We start from the raw sequence: 12,340 nt of genomic DNA on the forward strand, positions 1-12,340 counted from the left end.
CAAACTTTAACAGGCTGGGTGCTCAAAGGTAGTCTGATAATTCATGGGGGCAGTGAGTAAATGCCTTGTATATGCCTTGGTTATGTGTTTTCAATAAAACTAGTAAATATAAGTTGAAATATAAACAGAGGAGTCTGAAGTACCAGAAATTGTGAAGACGAAATCTTTGTGTACCGACGGCTAGTTTCACCACACTGCCCATGCCCGTAATTTTTATTTCAGCGAGACTGTAAAGATGTAAAAAAGTGCAATCTTCATGCCCCAAAAAGCTAATGCAGCTTTTTTTTTTTTTTTTAAATAATAAAAAATTACAGCCACCCTACAACCTTACCCATCATATTTATCTATAGATGACTGACAACCTGAAATACTGTAATTGGTTTGACTGGTTAAACAAACAGCAATATACAAATTTATACGTAGCAAAGTTATGTAATGTGTTGTTTTACAACACACTGTTACATGGCATTCTCTTATTAAGCATGTGCCTGCTTGACAGCAGGTCAGGTTGGGGAGCATACACTAGTACAGCACGTTGCCGCACCCACCACACAATGAAACAGCTTGGGATCCCAGCTGGCAAAGGGGCAGACATGTGGTCCAGTCCCACCCCCTGGAAATGACCCTCTATCTGCTGCAGCCAGGTGTTATGTGGGCATCCCCTTGGCCTGGACAAGCTGCTCAGGTCCCCAATATTGAGGATCCTTTGAGCAGGATCACCCTCAAGGAATCGTGCCACATGGCCATAGTGTCGTAACTGACGCTTCCTCACAATGCAGGTAATGTGCCTCATTCGGAACTCCATGAGCAACCGCTCATTCAACACAAAGTCAAACCAGTGGTACCCAAAAATTACCCCGAAGCGACACAGTACCAAAGGAGTCCAGTCTTCGTTGCAGGTCACTGGATAGTGTCCATGTCTCACAACCATATAGCAAAACAGTAAGCACCAGCATTCCAAAGACTTGGACCTTCATCCTTTGGCAGAGAAATCGGGAGCGCCCTCATGGGACTTCATAGAAAGAGTCACCAGAGACATGAATGTCACTGACGAGGTAAGTAAACCTCTTGACCAGTTGACACTCTCTCCACAGACAAACACACTGCTGATGGCTGTGCCCAAGAGGTCATTAAAGGCCTGGATCTTGGTTTTTGTCCAGGAAAGTCACAAGCCCAGACACTCTGACTCCTCGCTCAGTCTCTCAAGAGCACCGATCAGAACCACCATTGACTCCATGACAGATCATGGCATCGTCAGCAAAGTCAAGATGAGTGAATCTCTTTTCATCAACAGATGCCCCACAGCGTAACAAAGTAATTAATTCCTGAACCAATGTGTTGGTTAGATTGTGCCACTCTTCACACACCTTCAGCTAGATCAAATGAGTATCACAGGTAGGAGTTAAAACAAGCATTCTTCTATTAAATCTCACTTTGCTGCACTTGCTTTTTAATAGCCAACATCAAAAGTGACCACAGCAATAAACTGAAAGCACTGACACATTCAGAATTTTGCAACAGCACTCCAAGCAGCCTTTCTTCACGCATGGCTGTGAACCTTCTGGACAGCAAAATGTGTAGAAAAATAGGACGGCTGGTAAATTTGGCAACTGAGACAAGACTGCTTGTGCATTTCACAATGTTCCCTGTTCAGACGTTTGGGCCCAAAATCTGGATATCAATCCATTGCAGTAGACAATCACACACAAGTGGGCCAAATCAGAGGCGACAAACAAACTAACAGGACCAACAGATGTCCATGGGAACAGACAAGTCAGAAAAGTTAAAAATGGTGATTTTGTGATATTGTACACAAGTTATTCTACCAGCTTGCAGGGTAAAGAATACACAAAGAATCTTTGCCTGCATCCATGCTTACTTTCAAGACTGAAAAAAGTGTTTGTATTGCACAATTTCTAAAATACACTGTAAAAAAAAAAAAAAAAACAGACTTTTATAAATACTGCAGTCAACACAAATTAAAGATTTTAAATATTTTATAGGCCTGAAACATTTATTATTATTATACTTGTTGGTTTACTGGCCCAACATAATTTCCCAGATTTGTTTTTTGGAGCCGAGTAGCACAGCTTTGTATTGCGATCCACAATAAATGAACAATGGAAACTGGTTAAAAAAATAATAACAAAAGAGAGAGACGGAGTGCATTTTCCTTAAAATATTTTGTTGAAGACTACACATATACAATGTATGTAGTACTTTGGTTTACATAAAACATGGTACCACTCCAATAAAAGATGGGTGGCCAGTCCGGAAAAAATACCACAGGGCTGTGAGGTTACTACAACAACTCAGTCATGATTCTGTTAATTTCTGAGCCTTCTTTTCATTCCATCCCTGCTGAACTTCCACTGACTGACTGCAACATTAGCTTCCAGAGCCTTGCAGATGACCAACTTTGACCGCATGATTCTTGACCTTGCTTCTTCCTACTAGAGCTTTCTCTCATATGTAAACTGCTAAAACCCGCTTCCATTTAAAGTCCTTTAAATACTCATTTTCTTTCACCTGATGACATCTCCTAGGCCACCATGGGTCAGGGCTCCACTTTTAGTGAAGTCTTGGCCTGCCTACAGCTCCTATGGCTGGGATGGCATACACCGATTCCAGGGGAGGCTCAATAAAATCCACTTTTGTGCTGAAGTCAAAAACATTTTTTTCAAGGCACTGGTTAAGTCTCTCAGAGGTGAAAACATCCATTTTTTAATAAAAAATAAGAATCAAACTTGAAATAATGTGTAGCAGGCAATGTTTCTTGCAGAAAATCTCAATCTTTTTCACAGGGTGTGAGGTATCAGGTTCTTAATTCAAATGTAAAGAGTCACATTATTATGGATTTTTCCCTCCCCATATGTCTCCGGCAGGACAGGGTCATGTTGGTTAACCAAAACAGGGAGCAGAAGTTGGCAAGAGCCTTTGTCTCTGAGGCTAGGAGTTCAGCCAAGGGTGCTGGAGGCACTGAGCAGCAGTGGCTCGTTTTTCAGGGATGTATTCCATCATGGGTAGCAAGAAATCACTGAACTGAGCAGCTTGCTCCAGTGGCCATTCATACTTTTCCAGTAGTACTTCATACAGGCCCCAGGGCTTTAGGTTTGTGATGTGCCGCAGCTCTCCTGTGTGAAATGAAGAGGAATGAACAAGGCATTATTAGAATTCATTTTTGAAAAAGTCACTCTTACTGTGACACTCTACAGATTCATTTCTCGGGTCTGCTTTTATAGTAGCTTAACTTTTAAAATAGGCATTTCCTGAATTTTTCTGAAATTGTGAGACAGCTATTTAGAGCTTACAAGTCTGTCAGGCCAGAAACACAAGTCTACTTCTTAACTTAAAAGTAGCTGAAATACCCACCATTGCCCGAGTGTATCTGTATAATTCCATAATTTTGGTAGATCCATACTGTGTGGGAACCATGAACATTACTATTTATTGATGGAGCTTTTCAAAGGCCTTAAATTCTGCATTTTAAGTTGTAGCAACAGTAATATGCATGCAAACGTTTATAAACTTTGACTTGGCCATTTTGTAGTTGTGTATTTTTTGCCATGGCCCCCATGTTCCACCGTTTTCCATTAATTTTTTGAATCGCTCAGTAGCCAGGATTTAAAGTTGGTTCAGCTTTATTATGCATGTAGTTTCATTAAGTTTGACCCAACCTTTTTGAAGTAATGGACAGTTTTTGGGTTGCCCAAGATGCAGGCACAAATTCAAGTGACATGAAAACAGTTACTCTTCTTTATTCCTGATTAGTACCGTTCCCAATCAAGAAATTAGAGAAGAGAACAATCAGGCAATATGGTATCACTGGGTCTGACATCAAAAATCATACCTTGGTCAAAGTCATTTAAGTTGTGTGTCCTGTCAATATTAATGTATGGCTGAACAGAAACTAATCCCCCTGCATTCTACATACAGTATCCAGAGTTACATTTGTATATTTGCATTAATGACCAAGTGTACCTAATAAAGTGGCCACCGAGTGTATAATACCACTTTTGGGAAGCAAAGTACATAAATGATGTGTGTCTTGATGCTCTTACCTTTTCTGTTGAAATACTCTCGAGAATATTTTCCAGACAGTGCAAAGTGAGGTGGGATCACTCCCAAAAGTTCAATGATATGAGCAATGTGATCTGAAAAGACAAATAAAGACACCATTGCACAGAATAAGGACTGTTTTTCAAACTATAAATAATGTCCTCAGACTCTGTCTACATGGCATACCTTCATCTCGAGTGTAGTCTTCACCAGAGTGAGGCTCAAACAAGTAGTCACCAGTGGCCAACTCAAAAGCCTGCAGAGGAGAAAAAAAAAAAAAAGTGAAGTATTAGCAGAATCCCTGACGGCATATTTTGGATATGTGGAAAACAAACAAAGAATTCAAGTATTCAGCTATCCTATACTGCAGTGTTTTCTCAAACTTTCTAGTATTGCAACCAACTTTTTCTGATTCTGAGGTGGGAATGGGCATTTTCCCCTGGGGGAAGCCAGAACATTTAAGCAGGCCAAAACTAACAGTACAATATGCTGTCACCTCTCTTTATTATTCTATGATTGTGTTTTACATGCCATTAGGGGGCCCATACTGTGCTTTAGCCTGGTGTTCCATGGAGTGTTTGAAGGCATATCAAAAACCTGCACTGCAAGGCAAGTCAATGACCTGTGGGAGTGTGCCAGTAGCCAAGGAACGCGTGCTACTGTTCCTTGAAACGGCCGTGTACATGCGTGCCACTGTCCCATGAAAAAGTAACAGTACAGTACACTACGTGCTCTATGTGCTGCTTCCCTTTAAGACTTGAGGTCACAGACTATCTGTACATGTGTGAAGTATACGCCAACAAAGCAGTACTTTGTTGTTGGATTTGGCTGGACTGAACTGGAAGGTTGTAGCTTGTCTCCCAAGTGCACCTGTCAAATGGAATAAGTTACCAGATTGAAAAGTTATGTATGGGACCATTCTAAATGTTTGCATGTAATTTACTATTAACTAGCTTCTCTCTGTGACTCTTTGCTCTTGTTGAATAACTAATGTTAAAACCAACAGCTGATCTGTACTCCTTACCATTTTCCTAATCTTAACTGTTTTCTACTGCATCTCTTAACATGGAGAAGAATGGTGAAAAATATTAGGAAGTACAAGTTTATTAAATCATTTAATTTAAATCTAAGCTTAAGTCCAAAATATTTTGAGCATAACAGAGAACATTCAGTTGTGTTTATTCTAGACCCACATGAATACTGTGCAACTGTCAAAAATGTATTTGAATAGTTGAACTAAGTATCATCATTTCCTGACAGTCATACTTTGTTCCATCTTAATTTTTTTAATAAATAAACTCGTGTTTTGCTGTATATTAAAAATATGAATTGTTTAGTAACTGCTCTCCAGCTCGAAAATTGATTTGTTTCTTCTCTGTAAGAAAGGTATGTTTTCTGTGCTAGAAGCAATGAGCCCCAGTGCTCAAGATACATGACAGTGGAAGCTGCTATAGCACAAAGCATTTGGGTAAGCACTGACTGAACAGAGAAATCCAACAGTCTGAACAGTTTTCAGATAAATATGTTAAAAATATTTAAAATATATTCATTTATTCCAAAACAAACAAGCAAACAAAACAAACTCAAAATTTTCAACAGAGCAATCCAGTGGCCCTTGTAATTGACTGTCAAGTTGCATTCTGTGTTTTATTCCATGGAGCAACCTTGAGCTGTTTTCACAAAATGTAAGCATACAGTTGTCACTGCTGGGATTTCCAGATGCCACGACCTCAGCTGCCACTGAACATTGCTAGTTTCACATTGACCACCCATTTCCTTATTATACAAGTTAGCCAGCAGCTGCTTCACCACAGACACTGCACAACCCTGAGGTCACCTGCTGCTGAATGTGCAAAAGACTGACACCATGCTGTGCATTTCATGCTACATCCTTACCAACTTATAAATTCAAAAACAGCAACATTATGACCACATGGTCCTATGAAGTCCATATGTGGACATCTCATTTGAACTTCATTTAGACAGTATCTTTAGATGCTGATGATGTAATTGTGGAAAAAAAATGGACTTTTCAATAAATTATTCAACTGAAAAAAATAAATATCCTATTTCCAGCTATGAAAAGAGCAAGTACACCCTTGGCTCTAATAGCTACCATTGCCCCCTTTGGCTGAAACAACCACAAATAGGAGGCCGAGACTTTTTTCTCACACCTCCATACAGAATTCTTTAAGTTGTGTGATGTTGGAGGGATGTCTTGTGTGCACAGCTCATTTCAAATCCTACCATAGCATCTCAATGGGATTAATATCAAGGCACTTAGCCGTTCCAGAACCCTGCATTTCTATCTTTTCAGCCATTCATTTGTGGATTTACTGGTATGTTTAGGGTTCATGTCATGTTATAAGATCCACATTTGGCCAAGCTTCTATCTTCTGACAGATGGTCTCACAATATCATCAAGCATCCTCTGGTATAATGAAGAATTTGTAGCAGATTCGATGGTGTTGAGCTGCCCAGGAGCTGATGCACCAAATCAGCACCAACCCATAACATTTGCACCACCGTGGTTTACAGTTAGTATTAGGTGCTTCCGGTCAAATGCTAACTTTGGTTTTCACCAAATATGTTACTGTGGCCAAATAACCATCTGTTCAGAGCACATTGCTCCAGAATTTCTGGTCTTTGCTTAGGTGTTCATGGGCAAACATTAGTCTTATCCTGATGTTCTTTTTTGAACAACAAAGGTTTCCTCCTGTAGATCTAACTTATGCAGCCCCTTTCAAATGATAGACTCATATGCTTTGCTGTCAACACTGGTAAGAGCTATCGATAGGTCCTGTGATTAAATTTTAGAGTTCTTAGTCTTATTTCAATTTCGTGCATTGTGCTCTTGAGCTGAACTTGCTTTGGGCAGCCTGGTCTGGATAAGCTGGCAGTTGCTTAAAATCTTACCTTGTAAATGATCTTCTACAGTTGATCTCCAAACAACTGGAAATTATTTTAAATCCCTTCTCACATTCATAGGCATGTATAACCTTTTTTCTGAAGGCCTCAGACAGCACTTTCAATCTAGTCATGGTAATAAACACACACTTCAACAAAAAGTGCAAACCAAACTAAATGTTAGTTAAATAAGACAGGTCCCTCCAAAATCCTCTCTAATAATGTTCTAATCATGTGCACCTGATCTGATGCACCAGATTCTAATTTTAGGTATCTGTGGTAGTGATAAATGTAGAGGTATACTTACTTTCTCCACATGTGAAATTTATTTAAATTATACAACAGACTACAAAGTGTAAATGTTACATGGTGTCTGCTATCTGTAGATACTGTTTAAATAAAGATCAATCTTGATATTTCCATATATATTAAGAAAGAAAAAAATATTTCATAGGATGTATGTCTTTATTCACAGATTGTATGTGATTTGTAAATTACAGTGACTCTTAAAACTTTATGGCTATCCTGCCATACCTCACCTTGTACCCAAGTATTGTCAGTAAAACCCCAAAACAGCCATGCGGAGCTTTCCCCATCCCATACCAAGATGAATGATGCAAGTATGGCTTCAACAAAAGAGCAGGTAAAATGTTAAAACATGGGCTGCATGGCAAATGAAAACTGTAAACTGTTAGGAACTCGAGTAAGCAAAGTTGTTATCTGGCTATGCTTCAAGGATGAACTAGCTTTGCAGACTTTAGAAACTACTCTTCAACAAAGAAGAATAAAAAATATGCTCAGACATTCATCCTGAAAATATTAGACATGGAAAGATTCACAATACACACCCTAAACATAGATATAGAAAGCACTTAATAAAATAAGCTTTACTATATCTCACTTGTAATGATAATCATGAGTCTTTGCAAAGTCTATCAAATGTCAGGTTTCTCGTTTCATTTAGAATTGTTTTGCACAACTGTAGTCTAGTGCAGAAAAGTTGTTATTGATCATATAATTAATGAATATCAGCAATTCTTTTAAATGAGATGTTAGCGCATGAATGAGATGTTTAAAAATGAAAAAAAGTATATTTTATTTCAATGTTATGGTTTTACATGTTAGGGCATTAATAATCTAGTTATCGCAGGCCTCACAAATCAGATAACTCTTATCACAGGTCACAAAAACCACAAAATATGTTATACTTGTCATTATTTACTCAGCAACATTTCAGTACCCGTTGCCAGAGATAGATCCCAAGTCCAAGGGGCCCACTTTCCCCAACCCCTGACATGTTGAATAAGTGTGTTAAGCATCTTCATTTGGAAGAATATTTGTATCTATACTAAGTCAACAACAACCTAATAACGTCATTATAATAGTGGAGTAGACAGTACATACTACATATTGGGCCGGGATTAGCATGCTTTATGCGAAGAGCTGGAAGCCAGGAAAAAACACAATAGCCTATACATGCTTTGCATTTAACAATAAAACCTCTTGATAGCACATCCTGCAATAGCATGAACTGGGCCGGCTTCCTTCCCCAGAAATAACCACAAAAATCACAGTCATCAGTGTGCTGTCCTCACTAAGGATGTCACAATACCAAAATTCTGAAAACATAAAAGATACTAACTTTTCAACAGTACCGATAGTGAATGTCGCTACTGCACTAATGTACGACTGAAATAGACAAATTACTTTGGAAGGTACAATAATATATAAGAAAGACTGGAGTAAAACTACATACAAAATGTCAAACACTGCTGATGATACAGCACTGAATCAAAACATATTGAAAAGAAAAATACAGAAGACATGAAAAAAAAACAAACTGCAGAACACATGCATAGGCTTTCGCTATTTTCACTTTCATTTCATTATGGAGCTAGTTCAGACAGTATGGCATATACGTGATTTGTAAAGATTAATTAACTAGATGGAACATCAGTCCGGTTAATGTTTTCATTCCAGATTTGTACTAAGGCTAAGCAATAACAAAATCTGATCACTCGTGCAACAAAAGCCATTTTACATGAGTTCTGAAATAATGGAGTAATGTAAAACTGACAAGATTGATTTCACAAAGGAAACCTTAAAGTTTGGAGAAACGTAAAAAAAAAAAAAAAAAAGAGGTACAGATTTGGACAATTCAACAACCAGGGGTTTGTGGTAATTGAAATTTTAATTAATTTGACTTATCCATTAAATATTACTCTTTAGTAAGCTTTTGTAGCCAGCTAATGATGCAAATATAAATCTTACAATACTAAATATTACAAAATTAGCAAAGTGATTCCCTAACAAATCAGATTTTAAAATGATGTTTTCAGAAAAACAGCTTTAAAGAACTTGTCTTGGAATTCACTAATTCAACTGGACAGATATAAAAATGCTTCAATTTTTATTTTTAATATTGTTTTTAAGCTGTATTTTTCTGCTGCCTGTCATAAAATAACATCGAATAAACAATGTAGTGCTGGATTTTACTGATGTGTAATGTACGAGGCTGTAGCTGCTGACACACACAAGGTGCCATATAAACACCCAGCACTGTAGCCAGCAATAAGATGTACTGGAGTGATTCTGCAGCGCTACAGTACAAACAATGTTTTGGATTGTGTGGGAATCAAGGATAATAAATGTAATAAAAGTTATATGAAGAATATATACGCATGCAAACTCCAATTCTTCCCTCCTTGCTTTCTCTTTTTGGAATGCAGTGTTTGATAACAAATTGGTGATTAGTATGACAATTCCTGTGATGTACTATATTACAAAACAGGTTAAAGAGACATCATTTAAAATTTTCATAAGTTTTTTTCCCCCCAATTATATTAGTATTTTCTAAGTTTAACAATGAGTCAGAAGATGTGTTTTTATCTTTAATTGCTGAAGGGGAGTCATTGGTAAGCTGTATGTTTTAAAAATGATTTTTGACTGATTTGCAACATTTCATTTTTATGGTGTAACAAGGAATTTACTCCAGACATCATAAAGGTTTGGGGCAGCCACCCATATATTGTATCCTGGCTGCAAAAGTTTTAAATAATTGAACAGAGATGTTCACAAGACCAAGTCGAAAATAGAACTGCCAGACTGGAGGTAAGCTGGCGGCTTTAAAGGCCTGTAGAGGAAGTGACATCATCCAAGGTGCCGGAACCTGGTGGGATTTTCCGGGAATGGTTTGTATGGAACTGAGAAAGACAGTCAGCACATCCTGCCACCCCCTGGTCTGGTGTGGTATTACAATTACTCAAGCACTTTAGCTGCCTCCTATTCGCACGTGTGTGACAATGAACTTAATGGAACATTTTAAGTTTAAGGATTTTCACATTTTATTGGATTGTGTAAGAAGCACCATGAAAAAGAATATGTATTCATTATAGAACTTATTAGTTTTTTGGGTAAAGTTCATATTCTTAAATCAAAACAGTTCAAGGTAACTTTCTCTATTACCATCTTTGCCCAAGCTTCAAGTTCTCAGATATATGGAGGCAATTTTTCCTTTACTAAGCTCTGGGATTAACAGAAGTTCATTGTGGACTCAACAAACGCAAGTATTTTTCAACACAATTTAAAATTTGTCACTCCATCACCACCAAACTTGATGGCTGGGATTAGGTTCTGGTGGCGATTCAATGCGTTTGATTTTGTTCATAGCGACTAAACAAATCTACTTTGGTCTTACTTCTCCAGAGGACATGATCCCAGATGAAATGTCTTGAAGTTTGTTCAGATGGAAATTTGAAAACCTATGCTGAGCTGGGATGTTTAAGATTTGATGGATTGATTTTTTCCTTGATATCCTTGCATGCAAGCTGTAGTTATTCAGTTGCCTTCTGAGGATCTGTGACATATACCTTGTTGACAGTAAGCTCAAAATGTTGGTATTGTCATTTCTTAGAGCATCATATGGTCAGATTTTAAGAAAGTCTGCTGAGTCCACAAACCCATGGAAGACTGGGAACTGTTTACAGGTGTCTCCATATATATATATGATCTTTATCACAATAAAAAGATGGACTTCCAAAATGTTTGGAAATGGTACAACTCTTCCCTGTCTACTAAAGAAAAAAACAATTGCTTCTCAAATGCCAAGGCAGTTCTGTAGGTTTGTAGTGGCTGCAGGTTTTTGTTCCAACCAGACTATCAACAAAAGATCTTATTTAATTGTATGGCTTGTGTTTTCATTCTGCCATGTCTGGTAATTTTTATATTGTAGATTTTGGTTTCCTTTCCAAGGATGTCACCCAAATAACATGTAGCCTGAAGCGAATGAATAATTATTATTCCTTTTTTTTCTCCTCTTAAGATTTCTACCAAATATTTTATTAAACCAAATGGTTCATGATGAATACAGGTATGCACTGGTGTAAATGGGAACAAGTTAGATGGGGAACTGCTGGTTAATTTGTCATTACATATTTTCTGCTGTCTGACGTTAGATTTACCCAATTTTAAGCTTCAGCAAGGACATAATGTGTGTTGATTATGTCCTGAAATGTAAAACCACAAAACTGAAAGAAGGTGCATCATTTTCTATTTCACATCACTGGAGAACCATATAAGACCAAGTAGAGCAGGTGTTGAAACACCTTCAAGATGGGCAGACCTTCACTCACTTAATGAAAAATCACTCACTTTTCTGTCTCTGGCCCAGACTTTCCTGTCCAATCATGATCACTACATAGAATATTTCTCACCATGCAAGCTGTGCTCCAGATGTCAGCAGGAGTGCTATACCCTGCTCCAACCAGAACCTCTATAGAACGGTATTGCCGTGTCTGAATGTCCTCAGTAAAGTGCTTGTGCTAGAAGAAGAAAACAATTCTTTAACTTATGAGAAGCAAGAGCAGTTATTGTAAAGTAAATAACTCATGCACAATGCAAAAAAACAAATGAAACATTAAACAAATTCTAAATATTTAATGCAATTTGTAAGGAAATCTATCAAAAATTAATTCCAAATGCAGTACAAAGTCAATCTCATACTGGGGTATGATGTGATTAATTCATCAGTGATATCAAATTTTCACTTGTGTCATAATCTAAAAGCAAATGACATTGCTCACTTGTTTACCAAGCTAAAATCCCCCTTAATCTCTTGCTGGTGTCTGTGTCACCTCATTTTCACTCAAGTCCAGCCTAACTATTACAGTTATATATTAATTTCTATTCATATTCATGAATATATTCATTTCTTACTTATGCTTACTACACCTCAAGTCATTTATCGTTCGTGAACTATCCATGTACTTTGATGGTTCTTGCATTTCAAAATGATGCAGTTATAAACTTCGTCATCACTGTGCTTGAGTTAACTTTTGTATGAATTTAAGAAAATAGTGATGTCCAATTAGGTTTG

At 37.6% G+C, this 12,340-nt stretch overlaps 1 protein-coding gene across 1 annotated transcript in view; it reads right to left on the reverse strand.

Annotated features, from left to right (window-relative positions):
- Window positions 1-2,023: 2,023 nt before the first annotated feature.
- Window positions 2,024-12,340, reverse strand: part of srpk3 (SRSF protein kinase 3) — a 108,810-nt gene continuing 98,493 nt past the window's right edge. The window contains exons 13-16 of the mRNA XM_028813277.2: window positions 11,679-11,786; window positions 4,246-4,315; window positions 4,062-4,154; window positions 2,024-3,134 (exon numbers count right to left, since the gene is read on the reverse strand). Coding sequence (XP_028669110.1) covers window positions 2,950-3,134; window positions 4,062-4,154; window positions 4,246-4,315; window positions 11,679-11,786 — 456 coding nt within the window. The 3' untranslated portion in view covers window positions 2,024-2,949. The remainder of the gene's footprint in view (window positions 3,135-4,061; window positions 4,155-4,245; window positions 4,316-11,678; window positions 11,787-12,340) is intronic.

The sequence above is a fragment of the Erpetoichthys calabaricus genome, chromosome 11 (genome assembly GCF_900747795.2).
Source record: "Erpetoichthys calabaricus chromosome 11, fErpCal1.3, whole genome shotgun sequence".
NCBI classification, from domain to species: Eukaryota; Metazoa; Chordata; class Cladistia; order Polypteriformes; family Polypteridae; genus Erpetoichthys; species Erpetoichthys calabaricus.